General features: G+C 56.1%; 1 protein-coding gene and 1 long non-coding RNA gene across 2 annotated transcripts; both read left to right on the plus strand.

The window, feature by feature from the left end:
• The first annotated feature begins 1,845 nt into the window (after positions 1-1,845).
• On the plus strand, positions 1,846-3,582 carry LOC135404897 (serine/threonine-protein kinase pim-1-like). The gene is made up of 2 exons (XM_064639626.1): positions 1,846-2,861; positions 3,067-3,582. Exons 1-2 carry the CDS (start codon positions 2,217-2,219, stop codon positions 3,580-3,582), a joined length of 1,161 nt encoding a protein of 386 aa, XP_064495696.1. The 5' UTR covers positions 1,846-2,216.
• Positions 3,583-6,152: 2,570 nt separating this feature from the next.
• On the plus strand, positions 6,153-9,958 carry LOC135406454 (uncharacterized). Its single transcript, XR_010426260.1, has 2 exons — positions 6,153-6,686; positions 7,191-9,958. It is a non-coding gene; the product is annotated as an uncharacterized LOC135406454 (long non-coding RNA).
• Positions 9,959-15,673: the final 5,715 nt, after the last annotated feature.

Here is a 15,673-nt window from a genome sequence, read left to right on the forward strand (position 1 = left end):
GGACACACACATGGGAGAGGCCCTTCCTCTGCACCCACTGTGGGAAGGGCTTCATCCAGAACTCCCACCTCATCAGCCACCGGCACATCCACAGCGGGGAGAGGCCCTACAAGTGTGGGGAGTGTGGGAAGAGCTTCAGCCAGAGCTCTGCCTTGACCTCACACCAACGGACCCACCAGTAAGGGAAGCACTAAAGGTGCCTTGACTGTGGGAAGAGCTTTGTCTGCTGCTCCAACTCCATCACCCACTGGAGAAGTGATGTCTTCCCACATTGGGAAGACACCTGGCTGGTGGTCTCCACATCCTCCTGGTTCCCCACAGGCACCTGGGTGAACACAGTGGGAGAAACATCCATGGGGTCACAAACTGACCTGGGAAATTCAGTGGGAAGAGCTGATTTGTTGAATTTAAAACAAAGACATTCAACAAAGACATCTAAAGCCCCACCATTTTACTGGGATTTGGGGTCATTTGGAGATCCAGGGGAATATTTGGGAGGATTTGTTGTTTCTGGTGGGATGTGGGGGAGATTACCCCAAAATGGGGGGTTCCCAGGCCGGGCAAACGGGGCCACATTGTCGTAGTTGTGCCAGCAGTTCATGTCCCCTGATCCTATCTGTTCTCCAGGAACTCCCCTTGGCTGTTCCAGTGCCTGGCCTGGATCTCCCCACACGGGGTGTCCCCCCCAGGTGCCCAAATCTCTGCTGAAGTGCCTGAGCTGCTCCCAGTTGGAGATGTACCCGGGCAGGAACCTCTCCCGGTCGGGGCCGTTCACTCGGCTTTTCCCAGGACCTGGAACAGCCCTGGGTGTGCAGGGACACAGGGCAGGGGGTGCCCCCCCAGCAGCCCTCAGCCCCCCCAGCAGGTTGGGAGCTCAGGGGGCCACCCCGGACCCCCCTTTCCCACCCCCCTCTGCCCCACAGCTGCTGCAGCACCAGTTACTGGGTGGGGGAGTCCCCCCATCAGCCCCCCAGGGACGGACAGGGGGCTTGGGCACCTGTGCACAATCGTCACCAGAGCAAGCACACAAAGGGTTACAGAAGCAGTGGACATTCCCAGGGCGGATCTGCCCCCTCCCAGAGCCCCAGGGAACCCCTCCAGGGCTCAAGTGATGGGGGGCAGGGGAGACCCATGTGGGAACCCCCTGCCCTCTGTCCCCCTGCCCACTGTCCAACACCCCTTTTCTCCCCTCTCTCACCCCTTTCCCACCATCCCCACCGTCCCCAGCTCCCCCCCAGCTCGGTTTGGGGGTGTTTCTTCCCCGTGCCCTGCTCGGTTTCACAGTCTCAGCCCCCTCCTCGCTCACTTTGGAGGTCCCAGCCCCCCTTTTCTCCCGTTCTCCCCCCTTTTCCCATTGTCCCCTGAAAGGCAGCTGTTAAATATTGGGTGCTGAAAAAGCTGCTCCATCGTGTCCATTCCAAATTAAGCCTGCATTTCTTAGGAGGGACTGGCATCCAAAGGGCAGCAAGAAGAGTCTTCTAATTCTCTTCTGCTTAATCCTCTCTGCAGCCGCCGATTTTCCCTCAAACCAGGCAGGAAAACAGGAAGAGCCCTGGTGTGGTCGGGGAGCAGCGCTGACCCCAAAGGGCTGCATTTCCCCTGCCGATGCTCCTGCTCTGCCCTCCCCCGGGGCTGGCTCTGCCTGGCGCTGGCCGGACGTGCCGGGGCTCCTCACTGAGCAAAGCCCTTGCCAAAGTTGAGGGGCAAGTGCCGAGCCCGGCTGGCCTGGGAGGAAGCGACAGCAGCGCAGGCCGAGCGGGCGGGATGGGGTCCGAGCAGCGGCGGGAAGTTGCAAACTTGGCAGCCAAGAAGTTGAACTAAAGTGAAGCAGCTCCAAAAGGCCGTGGTCTTGGCGTGGGGCGGGAGGAAGGGGAGCTCCGTGACTGCGGCCGGGGCTGGTTGGGAGCGGAGCGGCCGGGGCTGCCCCCGGGGCTCGCGGGGGCCAACGGGGAACGGACAAACGGACCAACGGACCAACGGCCCCTGCGCTTCGGCAGCAGCAGCGGCAGCAGCAGCGACTGTAGCGACGCGCTCTCGCTCTGACTCTTGTTCGGGCTCTCCTTGCTCGAGCTCTTCGTCCTCCTCTCCCTCTCCCGGTGTCCCGCTGTCCCAGTGTCCCTGTGCCGGTGTCCCATTGCCGGTGTCCCTGTCCCAGTGTCCCACTCCCGCTGTCCCTGTCCCGTTCCCGGTCCCCCCTCCCCTTGCCGGCCCGGCCCATGGCCCCGGCCGTTCCCCTGTGCCGGGCGGGGCCGCCCCGTCCCCGGCCCTGGGCGGCCCGGCGCGGTCTCGCCCTCGCCCGGCTCCCGGCGCGCCGGTTGTGGCGCTGCTGGGCGCTCCTGTGGGGCTGGCTGTGGGACGGGCTCGGCCTCGCCGCCCCTTGGCTCCGCCTGGCTCGAGCCCGGCGCCTGCCGGGGCCGGCGGGGGCCGCGGGCGCCGCGGCCGCTGCCGCCTCCTCGGCGGCTTCCCCGGCCAGAGCTCCGCCGCTCGCCAGCCCGGCCGCCGGCAGCGAGCCGCCGCTGCCCGCTGCGGCTGGGGAAGCCCGGCCCGGGCCGCTTGAGGGGCGCTCGGGGGCCGTGCCGGGCCCCGGCCCCAACGCTGACGGCCACGTCTCGCCCGCACCGAAGGCCAAGGAGCCGCTGCACGAGCGCTACCGGCTGCATTCGCTGCTGGGCAGCGGCGGCTTCGGCCGCGTCTACGCGGGGACCTGCCTGGCGGACGGAGCCCCGGTGAGTGCAGCAGGAGGAGGAGGAGGAGGAGGAGGAGGGCGGGACGGGCGGCGAGCTCAACCCGCCCTTCCCCTCGGCTTGCAGGTGGCCATCAAAGCCGTGTCCCGGGATGGCATCCGGCGCTGGGGCGAGCTGGTGAGCGAGCGGGGCCAGCGGCAGAAAGCGGGGCGGGACGGGCGGGGACGAGCCGAGGCCCGGCAGGGTGGAAGCCGCCGGGACACCTGGAGGGAGAGTGGGCGTGGGCTCGGTGGGGGACGGGGAGCATCCAGGGCTGGCCGAGGGGGAGCAGGCAGACAGGCACGGCATCAGCCCCACTGACGACCCCGTGGTCCCCCCGCAGCCTGACGGCACCCGGGCCCCCCTGGAGATCGTGCTGCTGGACAAGGTGTCCAATGGCTTCCCTGGTGTCATCCAGCTGCTGGAGTGGTTCGAGCTCCCCAACGGGTTCCTGTTGGTGATGGAGCATCCGGAGCCGTCTCAGGACCTCTCTCGCTTACTGAGGGCGTGGGGGTTCCTGCCGGAGGAGATGGCGTGGGGGCTGTTCCGCCAGGTGCTGCAGGCCGTGCGGCACTGCACCAGCTGCGGCGTCCTGCACCGGGACATCAAGCCCCAGAACATCCTCCTCCACCTGGCCACCGGCGAGGCCAAGCTCCTGGACTTTGGATGTGGCACCTTCCTTAAGGACACGGTCTACACCCAGTTTGCAGGTGAGCCCACAGCCGGGGGATGCTCCTGGTGCCGGGCATCGCATGGCCATGCCCGGGTGTGGCAGTGGAGATTGCCCCTTTGGCCGAGGGGGAACAGGATTAGTTCTTCAGCCAAGTTGCTTTTGGATGGGGCTGGGGGGTTACTGTGAGACAGGCCCCGGCCTTGGCGACAGCCTGTGCCACCCACCCTGTCCCGGGCTGGGTCTGGGGCAGGGGGGAGCCAGCCTGACCAAAACCCCCGTGAGGGTAGCAGAGAAGGGGGTCAGAACTGTGCACCAGCTGGCTTGGTGTGCAGGCGAGGAAGGGCTTGGGCTGCTCCGCTCGCCTTGTTTGCCTTGGCTTATGATGAATTGTTGGGGGCAGTGCAGTGGGGCGGGGAGAAGGCACGGCTTTTCCCCACCACTGGGTTGGTTTTTCCCTTGCATGAAATGGTTGGGCCTTGCCAGGGCTTCCGCTGCCCTCTTGGACACCAGCGGCTTCTTCTCCAACCCAGAGTTTGTAACCAAGAGTCAGGGGCCGGCGAGAAGGCAGTGGGTCACAGCGTGTGCCACTGGGGCAGGCCCCACATTGCCAGGGCTGCTGGGGTGAGGCTCTGGGAGCAGGCAGCATCCACCTGCTGAACTGCGTCTGTATTCCGTAGGAACACTGTCATACAGCCCGCCAGAGTGGATCTACCTCAAGCGCTACCACGGCGAGGAGGCGACCATCTGGTCCCTGGGCATCCTGCTCTACCAGATGGTCTGCGGGAAGCACCCTTTCCGCAAAGGCCCCAACACCATCTGGGCCCAGCTCCCGTTCCCAGCACGGGTCTCTCCAGGTGGATACCAATCTTTGTGGCACGGGGGGAATAACGGTGTTGGGAGAGGGCAGCGGGCTCACGAGGACGCCGCTCTTGAAGCTGTTTGTGTCCCATGGGTGGCTGGAGGAGGTGGCCTGTGTCCTGCCATCCTGCTCTCCTCCAAAAGGGAGAATCGATGGAGAAGTTTGGGCACAGCTCTGAGCACAGCCAGCACAGCCTGGGCACGTGGACAGTGGGACAGAGGGGACAGGATCCTTCTCCAACTGACCGGCCATTTTCCCCCCAGGCTGCCAGCACCTTATCAGGTGGTGTTTGTCCATCCGCCCCTCGGACAGGCCAGCACTGGAAGACCTGTTGTGCCATCCTTGGGTGCAGGGCATTCCCCTGCCCTAGAAGACGGGAGAGATCCACGTGCTCCCTTTGATCCAGGGGCCTGGCAGGTAACACCTCCACACATCTCTTGGCAATAAGAAGCAAAGGAAACCAGACTTTTTTGTCAGCCTGTAGCACTGGGGGGGGGTCATCCCATGGGAACACGCCCCTCTTTGTGCTGGAGCTGGGCTGCAGACCCGGTCTCCCAAGTGCTGGTGGCCACCATCCAACCTGGTTTTGCTCGTCCCGCTTCACAGACAGCTGGGCCCTCGGCAGAACGCTGACAGCCTGGTCTGGCCCCCAGGGAAGGAGAAGGGGCCTCTGCAGAAGCTGTGCCGGGTGGGCCTGCTGCTGGAGACATCGAGGACGACGTCAGGGATGACAAGCTCTCAGTTGACCTGGACGCCGGCGAGCTGAAGAGGATGGCCTTTGATTCTGGCCCCTTCCTCCAAGCCGTGCTCCACACGCCGTTTGCAGATGAGTCCACACCCAGGGGGTGCTCCCGGACACGGGCATTGCACAGCCTGGCTGGGCACCGAAGGTTCCCCCTTTGCTGATGGGGAACCTGAGGAATTCTTCAGCGGGCTGCCAAGCTGCTTCTTGGCAGGAGGGCGGGCGGGTGCTCTGGGCTGGGTGTGAAATGGGAGCCCGGCTCTGCCCCCAGCCTCTGCCACCGCCCCTTTGCTGGGCGGGGCTGGGGCAGGGGCAGCCAGCCTGCCAAAAACAAACCCCCGTGGGGGGAGCAAAGGCGGGGCTGCAGAACACCAGCTGCTTTGGGCTGCAGGCCAGGAAAGGCTTGGGCTGCCTGCCTTGGCTTAGGAGCCTTTCTTTGGGCCAGTGCTGCAGGGCAGGGAGAAGGCCTGGGTTTTCCTCAGCTGGAGGAGGTGGGGTTTTCCTTTGGCCTGCAGGGCTTGGGCCTTCCTCAGAACCCTGACAGAAGGTTAACATTTTACCTTTTTTTCTTGTTTCCACTTTTGGTTTGTAATCTCTGTTCATGAATTTGTTGTTTGTTTTCCAGGGAAGAGTTGGAGCTGGTGCCCAGTCCGGGTTGGGAAGGGCTGGGACCATCCCTGGAGAGGATCTGACGTCCCCTCTGAGAAGGCTGAGGACATCCTTTGGGACACGCTCTTCTTGCGGCAGCAGATCTTGGGAGGTAGATGCTCATCTTGCCCATCTTGTCAGCAGCAGTGGGATAATGGCTTTGGGGAGATGGCAGCAGGCACATGAACATCCCGCTCTTGCAGCTGCTGAGGAGGTTGATCTCCTGGGCTTGGCTGGAGGAGGTGGCACCTGTGTTGAGTAATTGCTGAAATCCAATCGATCTGGGATGACCCCAAATGACAGTTTAGTTTTCAGCTTGCTCGAGCTGTATCTCAGCTGTTCTCTGAACACTTCTCTCCCCCACCTGCCTAGTACTTCCCAACTGCTCCCTCCTGTCCCTGCAATGAGTTCCCAGCTCCTCATGGTCTCCATCAAACCACTGAGAGAAGAAATAGAAACTCACAGTCCCCCGAGTGCCCAAATGAGGTACAATGTAATCCTGGAGAAGTCCTAGAGAATTAGATAAGGGATGTCCCAAACCAGCAGGATGCAAACTAAGCTCTGGGTACCCAGATAATGAAAGAACAAACTTTATTTTTGGTGGTGAAACACAATGGTGCTGTGCTGCTCAAGAACTGAGGTCAGGATGACAGAGAAGGCCCGGAAGGCCCAGAAAAGGACTTCCAATAGGGGTGTGGCTGTGTAAAGCAAAGTACTGAATCTGTATTAAGTAAGCCAGACTATTGAATGCACATGTAAACAGTGTGTGTAATAAACAGCCCTGTCTGTCCTTTGGCACGGTGCATTAGAGGAGCTCTCCTCTGAACGCCCAGCATGCTGAATAAAGAAGAATGCTCTTTTTAACATCTCCAAATTGGGGTGAAGAAGTTTGTTTCTGCTGCTTTTCAGTGTCATTTTTGGCCCCCAGACAGGACACCTCTGCCTGATCTCCCGCGGATCCGAGGGATCTCTGGATCTTCACGCCAGCACCAGGACTTTGCTGCAGAAGAGCACAGATCCCCAGCCCAGTCTGGGACACAGGTAAGATCCCAGTGGATAACAAGGCATTCTTTTGGGGAATCCTGCCCATGTCAAACGTATGGATCTTTCAGTGCACTGGGGGGTTCTTTGGTATTTTGGGAATCCTGCTCATCTGAGACCTGTGGATCTTCGAGCCCTTTGGGTGGGTCCTTTGGTATTCTGGAATTTGGTCTTTGGCTTTGTTTTATTGATCACTATTGTTCTGTACTTGTATTTGTTTCTGTATTGTACCATTTTGGGTCTACTGTTTAGAGCTGGGAAGTGGGCAATCTGAAGGGGGAATTTGGAAGAAGTCCCCCCTTGGTTGCATTTTGCAATATTGGATGAAGATTGGCGGCCCCCCCGGAGGAACAGCTCCCAGGGAGAATTTAATGGAGTGTTGGAATCAATGGATGGCTGTTCTGGAACACTGAATTAGAATCCATTGTTCCAGTTGATGCTGTTTGAGAAGGGGAACAGAAGTGGAAGGAGGTTATGTCTGGTGCTGTGTTTTTCCCTTTGCAGAACGTGTGAAAGGGCAGAAAGATTGTGGTGTGAATGCAGCGCCCTCAGAGCCCTTGGTGTGAGCCCGGAAAGGAAAATCAAGCTGAGGGACAAGATCAGTCTAATTTGGGGACATTGTTGGAGGTTGGAGTTGCAGTTCTGGAAGAAATCCCTGAGGAAATGGTGCCCCCGGGGAGAGGAAGAGGACGAGAGCGTGGGCAGCCTGCTTCAAACATCCCCCCAGGAGACTTGGGAGCAGTCCCTGTGCATCCTGTAAGAAAGATGGACACTGGAAATGGGATTGTCCGCAACTGAAACTTCAGAACCCTCCGAACCCTCTCGTGGCATCACTGATGACAACTGAGGGGGCACCAGAGGATTCTTCCCCATCAGAACATCTGGTTCCAGCCAAGCTAAGCACAATTGTTTGTGGCTGTGGGAACTTGTTCCTCTGTGTTAAATGCAGGGAAATGAAACTCAAGGGACAATTCTAGAACAATTGTCTGGTGTGCCAGGGAATTGGGAAACTGGGCCATTTTTAATGCTGTGGCTTTGAAATTGGGAAAACAGTGGTTGGCTCCCCAGTTTTTGTATTTCCCCAATTCCCCAAAGCCTCTGCTTGGGAGGGATCTCTTGGCAAAATGAAATGCCACAATCCAATTGAAAAATGGTCCAATATAGGTTATTATTGCAGAGCCTAATTCTGTGCAAGTTTCTAGTTTTGCATGAGAGTCTCCCAAAGCAGAAGTAATCCATCTGCCACCATCACTTGGGGATGCAGTGGTTCCAACAGGATGGGCTGGAGAGGTGCCTCCATGATCCAAGAGAGCAGAACCCGTGAGAATTCCAGAGAAACCTGGAGTGGGGTTGGTGAGGCCAAAGCAATGTCCTTTGCAAATAGAAAGTTGTAAGGGATTCTCACCCTTTGTAGAACAATTGATGAAATTTTGCTTGTGAAAAGAATGTGAATCTAAATGGAATGCTCCAGTTTTGCCAGTCAAGCAGGCAAATGGAAGGCTATGCCAGTTAGTCCAAGACCTAAGAGCTGTAAAGAACAGAGTAGAAGATATACAAGCAGTCATAGTGAATCCTTACACTTTGCTAACTCCCCTAAATGAGGGTTTAATATGTTTCACAGCATTAGGTTTGAAAACTGCCTTTTTGTGTCTCCCTTTGAGTTGGGAAAGTCAAGAGCTTTTTGCTTTCCAATGGGAAAATGCAAAGCTGGGGAGGAAAACCCATCTGACTTTGGTGGTCCTCTTGCAGGGGTTTAAAAATAGCCCCCCAATATCTGGAACTCAATTGGCAAAGGGACTGGAGGAATGGAGAAGTCCAAACCCACCCTCTTGGAGCCTTATTGCAGTGTGGGGATGATCTTTTGATGCCACTGATGCTGAGCAGCAACGTTGGGGTCAGACTGTGGCCCTGTGGAATTTCCTTGGGCTGAGTGGATATGGGGTATCCCAAACACAAAGTGCAAGTAGTCCAGAGCCCAGGAGCCTCCGTGGGCTTTGGAATTCTCCAAGGACAAGGGAGGCTGGGCCAGGAAGGAAAGAAGCAACCTGTCAACTGCCCCAGCCCCAGCAAAGGAAGCCCAGAGCGGGATTGCTTCCAGACTAGAGGAGAAGTGTATTGGCAGAGCTGACTTAGGAGACAGCCCCTTGGAAAGTCCTGGTTGGGAATTGTTTCCCAGGGGGGGCAGCTTTGTCCGGCATGGAAAACAATTCTCTGGATGCACAGAACTCCCCCCCACCAGGTCAGAGATCCTGACAGAGATCCTTCTCCCAGTAGAAGAAAATGAGTCTAGTGCTAAGGATTGTCAACTCCTTGAAACCTTAGAGCAAACTTTGCTCCAGGAGGCTGGGCAGTTCCCCCAAGTGGGCAAATAATAGTCCCTGAGCCAATCTCCTGTGACCTGGTGGATGGGGAACATGAGGGGATTCCTTGGAGTGAAGCAAATTATTGAAACATTTGCCCAAGTGGGTTCTTGGTCCAAAACTGACCCCAGTTGTACAAGCAGTGAGTCAGCAGTGTGGTGTGTGGAAGAGAAATAATCCAAACCCTGCCACTGGAGTGGGAACAGGTGATGGAAAATGCAGAAATGCTGCAGGTGAATGTTGGCAGATGGATGTGACTGAATTGCCCAGAAAAGGGGGGTGTAAAGATCTCCTGGTCTTGGGGGATACCTTCTCTGGGTGGCCAGAGGCTGTTCCTTGTTGCACTAAGCAGGTTGGGAAAGAGACTGCAATCCTGTTCAGTGCAATCCTCCCTGTATTTGGGATGCCTTTGGGAATGTCATCAGACAGAGGTTCCCACTTGACTGCAGAAACAAAATGCTTCACTCTTGTTTTGCTCTTCTGACAACAGTTCAAACACTGTTGACGTGGGAGGAAAATTTACATGTCTTTTTAGTGCCAAAGGTGATCCAAGTGTTGCCCACAAGTGTCTGTATTAAGTAAGCAAGACTCTGTAAGGAATCTGGAAACTGTGTGTGTAATGTAAAGCCCTGTGTGGCTGTCACTGAAGTGCTGAGGCTGAACAACAGCCCCTGAGCCAAAGCTGAGCTCTAGATGAACCTTCCAACCTAATGGGCTGTGTCTCCATGTATCTGCTCCTGAGCTAAAACTGGGTCTATTTGTTGGTACAAATGTGGTGGGATGGGACTCCACCTGTGTATCTGCTCCTGAACCAAACAGGTGTGCTTCTTAGGAAGATCTGTTAGTCTGGGCTCATCAGTGAATCCTGTTTGTATCTGTTCCTTAACAAAAGATGTCTGATTGTGAGCAAAATCTGATCTTTCTCTTTCTGTATCTGGAGAGTGGTGGAGGCCATGGCAGTCGATGTCTGGCCTTGTTTGGCAGTGGCTGGTGCAGGGGGAGCCTTGGTTTGAGAGAAGTAGAACATTGCTCCCAAGATTCTGCTCTGGCCAAATAAGGAACAACAGAATCTTAGAGAAGTCCTGGAGAATTGGATCAGGGCTGGAACTCAAGCTCAAGCTCACAGGATGTGAGCTGAGCTCTGGGGACCCAGAGAAGATCAAACCAAACATGACGGTCTCTGTGGGGAAAAGCAGTGATGCTGAGAACCGAGGTCAAGAAGCAGACACCTGAGCTTTGGGGGGCACCAGATGCCAAAAAACCCACCAGAGACCCCCAGAGAAGACCCCAAATGACCAAGTAGGGACTTGCAATAGGGGTGTGACTGTGTAAAGCACAGTAATGGACATGTGTTCAGTAAGGGGGAATATCCAATGCCTCTGGAATCAGTGGGTGTAATCCCAAGCCCTGCCTGTGTCCCTGAGCAGGCTGGATTAGAAGAACTCTCCTGCAGGCGTCCAGCACGCTGCCCTAAAGAATGCCTGCTTCTTAACACCTCCCAGCTGGGGTTAAGGACTTGCTTTCTGCTGCTTTTGGGCACCATTTCTGGCCCCAGATGGGACCCTCTGCCTGATCTCCCGTGGATCCGAGGGATCTCTGGATCTTCACGCCGACCCCAGGACTTTCCTGGAGAAGACCACAGATCCCCGGACTGGTCTGGGATGGGGGAAGATCCCACTGGCTAATAAGGCATTCTTTTGGGGAATCCTGTCCCTCTAAGACGTGTGGATCTTCCAGCTCTTTGAGTGGGTTATTTGGTGTTCCCCCATTTGGTCTCTGGCTTTGTTTTCTCCACTGATCCTTGTTTTGTGTTTGTATTTGTTTCTGCACTGTAACATTTGTCCAAGTGGGTTCTTGGTCCAAAACTGACCCCAGCTGTACAAGCAGTGAGTCAGCAGTGTGGTGTGTGGAAGAGAAATAATCCAAACCCTGCCACTGGAGTGGGAACAGGTGATGGAAAATGTAGAAATGCTGCAGGTGAATGTTGGCAGATGGATGTGACTGAATTGCCCAGAAAAGGAGGGTGTAAAGATCTCCTAGTCTTGGGGGATACCTTCTCTGGGTGGCCAGAGGCTGTTCCTTGTCACACCAACCGGGCTGGGGAAGTGAGTGGAATACTGTTGAATCCAAGAATCCCTGGATTCGAGGTACATTTGGGAATGTCATCAGACAGAGGTGCCCACTTGATTGTAGAAGTGGTACAACAAGTCAAATCAGGGATGCATTATTGCAGAATTCCAAAGGCCAGAGCCCCTTGGGTAATTGAGAGGTTGTCTGAGAAGAAACCAAATGCTTAAGTCTGCTTTGGCTCTCCTGACAATAGTTAATTGGGTCTTGACTTGGGAGCAAAATTTACATCTCCTTTTAGTCTCAAACGTGACCCAAGTGTTGCCTCCAAGGGATTGCTGGGTGTGCACTCCTTTACCTGAAAAGACAAGGAAGCCATTCACCATTTCTGCCTTCCCTGTTCTGGCAGAAATGATTCCTGGTCACTGGGTGAGCACTTGTGTTCCCCAAAAAGTAGACCCAGCAGTCAGTGTGCAAGTACCCCCCACCACCTCTGACAATCCTGCCTGTGTCCAAAGCTGTGACCCCCACTAAAGGAACAGGACAAGTGGATTGTGTTAATGAGAGGGGCCCGTTTGTGGGAAATCACCCCCAATGTCCTCAAACCCTTCCTGCTGGGGAAATGACTGATCCTTGGCCGGTCCCCAAAGGAACGGGGTGGGATTGGTGTGTGGAAATAACACCTGGGAAGGGTTGCCCCAAAGCTGGAAGGGCATTTGTATTTCAGCTTGCATCAGGATTCAGTGCTGTAGCTGTTCTAATGCCTTGAGCTGTAAAATGAAATAAAGCTCCTAAGACACTCTATCCCTTCAGGAGCTTAGTCTGAAAAAAGGGGGATTTGATGTGGGATATAGAAGACTGCTCCCAACATTTCTCTATGGCCAATCTTGGAGAGGTCCTGGAGAACTGGATCAGGGATGTAACTAAGCAAACAGGATGGAAGCTGAGCTCTGTGGGCCCAGAGAAGATCAAACCCAAACGTTCCAGTCTTTGTGGTGAAAGGTAATGACACTGTGTCTGCTCAGAACCGAGGTCAAGAAGTGGACACCTCAACTTTGGGGGGCACCAGATACCAAAAAACCCACCAGAGAGCCCTGAAGGAGACCCCAAAGGACCAACTAAGGACTTGCAATAGGGGGGCTGACTGTGTAAAGCAAAGTAACATCTATGTCTTAAGTAAGGGAGAATATCTAATGAATCTGGAAACTGTGTGTGTCATGTAAAGCCCTGTGTGGCTGTCACTGAAGTGCTGAGGCTGAACAACAGCCCCTGAGCCAAAGCTGAGCTCTAGATGAACCTTCCAACCTAACAGTCTGTTTATCCCTGTATTTGCTCCTTAGCTAAAACTGTGTATGTTTGTTGGTCAAAGATGCAGTGTGGAAAGACTCCCCGTGTACCTGCCCCTGAACAAAATAAATGTGCTTCTTAGTGAGATCTGTGAGTCTCAGCTCATTAGTGAATGATATTTGAATGTGTTCCTTAATCAAATCTTATGTCTGATTGTGAGCAAAATGTGATCTTTATCTTCCTGTGTTTAGAGAGTGGTCAAGGCCCTGGCAGTGGATGTGTGGCCTTGTTTGGCAGCAGATGGGGCAGGTTGACTGCCTGGGTTTTCCCCTTAAGCCCTGGCCAGGCTGTGGGTGGAACCCAGGAGGAGAAGGGAGCCAGATGGTTTTGCACACTCGTAGCTCTGTGAGCTTGTTTCTGCAAGGCCAGAAAAGCTGGACCCCCTCCCAGCACAGATGGAGCCCTCCCCTACGAGTGGACGCCCTGGGTGGGATTTCCCGTGCCCGGGAGGGGTTCTCCAACCCTTGGCTGCGACCGGGGCTCCCGGGGCTTTTCTACTCACTCCAGGCACTCTTGGTAGGAACGATGAGGTGCGTTACTGAGCTCAGCCTTTTGTCATTCTTTGCTGCTTTGCACTGCAGGAAAATTACACACTTGTTCTCCAAAGTTGGTGTCGGTGTCTCTTGTGCTGACCCTCGTCGCGGGCAAAAGAGTTCCCTGGGGCCCTGCAGTGTCACAATGGTCCCCTGATTCCATGGGACAACATTCCTAATTCACTGTCTAGACTGGAGGAAAATCCCAGGAAGAGCCGTGGTTTGTTAGGACTTGCTTTATCTGAATGAGCCCCGGGGGGCTTTTGGTGCTGAGTCCTTGAACCTCAGGTACTGAGGGGAGATTGCACAAACCTGTCCAGAAGTGAAAGTCAGAAGGAGAACCCAAAGTATCTCAGAGCATTAATGGATCCCACTGAGGGCCATTCCCAAGACAGGCTCCTCATGGACTGGTTGGAGGAGAGGATTGGAGGCCATGATTGCACAAAGCTCTCAAAGGCTCAGTTTCCAAAGGAAATCCCAAAGCTCCTTAAAAACCCTGGAGGACCTACTGACAAAGCCTCTCCAGGGACTAATTAAAGCAGAGAATTGGAGACCATGATTGATCAAACCTCTCCTAGACTCAGAGTCAAAAGGAAAGGCAAAGGACCTGAATAAACCTTTAGTCCCTTCAAGCATTAACGAGCCCCATTGAGGGCCCTTCCTGACCAAGCCTCTTCAGGGACTCATTAGAGCAGAGAACTGGAGGTCAGGGTTGCACAAACTTCTGCGAGATTCCAAAGCAAAAGCCAAAGGCCTTGGAAAACCCTGCAGTCCCTTGAAGCCTTCAGGAGCCCCCCAAGGGCCATTCCTGACAAAGCCTCCCCAGGGACTCTCCAGCAGACCTTGGGGGCCGTGAGTGCAGGGAGGCAAAGGCTCTGTGCAGGCAGCTGAGATGTTGAGCACAGCCTGGCTTGGTTGGAGGCAGCAGAAAGGCCCAGCCCTGACCCCCAGCCCGGGGAAGGCAGATCCTGTCCCTCCCGCCTGGCTCAGGGCTCTGCCGGGGGCACTGCCTTGGGGGGGTGACGCTGAGGGAAGGACAAGGGGGTGCCAGTGCCCAGCCTGCCCGGGCCCTTTGCTGTGCCCTGCCAGCAGCAGCCTCCCCGTGCTGTGCCCAGGCTGCTCCTTTCAGCTGCGGGCACAGACAGGGCCCAGCTGTGCCTGCTGCTGTCCCATCCTGCGCTCAGCACGAGGGACGGGGCAGCCCAAAGAGAAGCCCCGTTGCTGGAGGGAGCCCAGGCCCTCAGGCACAGGGGATCTCCCAGGGCCTGTGCCAGCCAGGGGCCTTGTGCTGGGCTGTCACAGGCCAGGGCAGGGGCAGCTGGAGAGCCCCTGGCCCAGCCCTGAGTCACGGGCTGAGCCATCAGCTCCTGCAGAGAGAAGGGACCTCACAGGCCCTTGCCCAGATTGAGGGCAGAAATGTTCCTCACAGGAACTGCTGTGTTTATCCTGCTGCATTTGACAGCTGCACTTCTGCCTCTCTCTCACTTGGGCCTTCAAAGAGCTCTCCAAGGAAAAGCTTCATTGAGTCCCAGAATACCAGAGGCTGGCAGAGCCCCCTGAGCAGCCCTGCCCTGGCTGTGGCTGGGCTGCAGTTCCCTTTGCCCAGAGCAGCCCCTGTCCTGCTGGGTTGGTGCTCGTGGCTGCAGCGCTGTTGGTCCCAACCCAAGGCTTTGGCTGTCCCTGGGCAGTGCTGGCCCCGCAGGGAGCGTCTCTGCAACCACCCCCACCCAATGGGCTCTGCTGGGCAAGTGTTTCACAGGGGACATGGCTGGGACAGCTGGGCTGGACTGACCCAAGGGATATTCCATTCCATGGGATGGCATGATCAGCAATAAACTGAGAGAAAGGAAGGCAGAAAGGAAGGTGGGCAGGGGGCAGACGGGGATGTCCTTCATTAATACATTTGTCTTCCAAAGAAACCTCTCCATGGACTGAATTCTTGCCTCCCAGGGGTTTTCTTGGTTTCTGCACGTGGCCTTTGCTTTTTGCTTTCCTCTCTCCAGTTAATCTCCCTTTCTGTTGACCAAGGATTTCTTCACCTGCTTTTCTCCTCTTGTCTGACTGAGGAGGGGAAGGGAGAGAGCAACTTGGCTGTCCCTGGATGGCCAGACAGGTTTAACCACAGTCACCTTGCCCAAAGCTTCTCTTCTAGGTACCCCCAGAAATGTCAGGTGTCCACACCTGAGCTTGGTTATGCCCTGCTCACCCCCTCCCCCAGGGCGGTCAAGTGCAGAACCCACGTGGATCTCTGCAGTGACAGGGGGATGCCAGGAATTATCAGGGTTGGAGGCTGAAGGGAGTTGAACAGGGGACAATTGGGAAAAGCCCCCCACGGGGACTGGCCCAGAGCATGCGCAGTCCCTCAGCACCTTCCCGGCCACAGCTCCTCATTGGCTGCCCGTCCGCTCGGGGTCCCATTGGCTGGCTATTGGCTACACTTGGCTCCATCGCACTCTCCCATTGGCTGGCCCTTCGCGCCACCACGCAGCTTCCCCATTGGCTGCCTCTGGGCAGCTCCCCATTGGCTGCTCCCCGGCAACAGGGCTGCTCTCTTAGCAACAGCACCGACCCTTCAACCTGCACTTTAATTCAACTGGGCCAGTTCCAGGGCAACTCCACATCCTCCCCATCCACCGCAGCTTCACATTTTCCCTTAGCAATAGCAGTGGAACATTGGCCC

This window comes from Pseudopipra pipra, chromosome W (genome assembly GCF_036250125.1).
Source record: "Pseudopipra pipra isolate bDixPip1 chromosome W, bDixPip1.hap1, whole genome shotgun sequence".
NCBI classification, from domain to species: domain Eukaryota; kingdom Metazoa; phylum Chordata; class Aves; order Passeriformes; family Pipridae; genus Pseudopipra; species Pseudopipra pipra.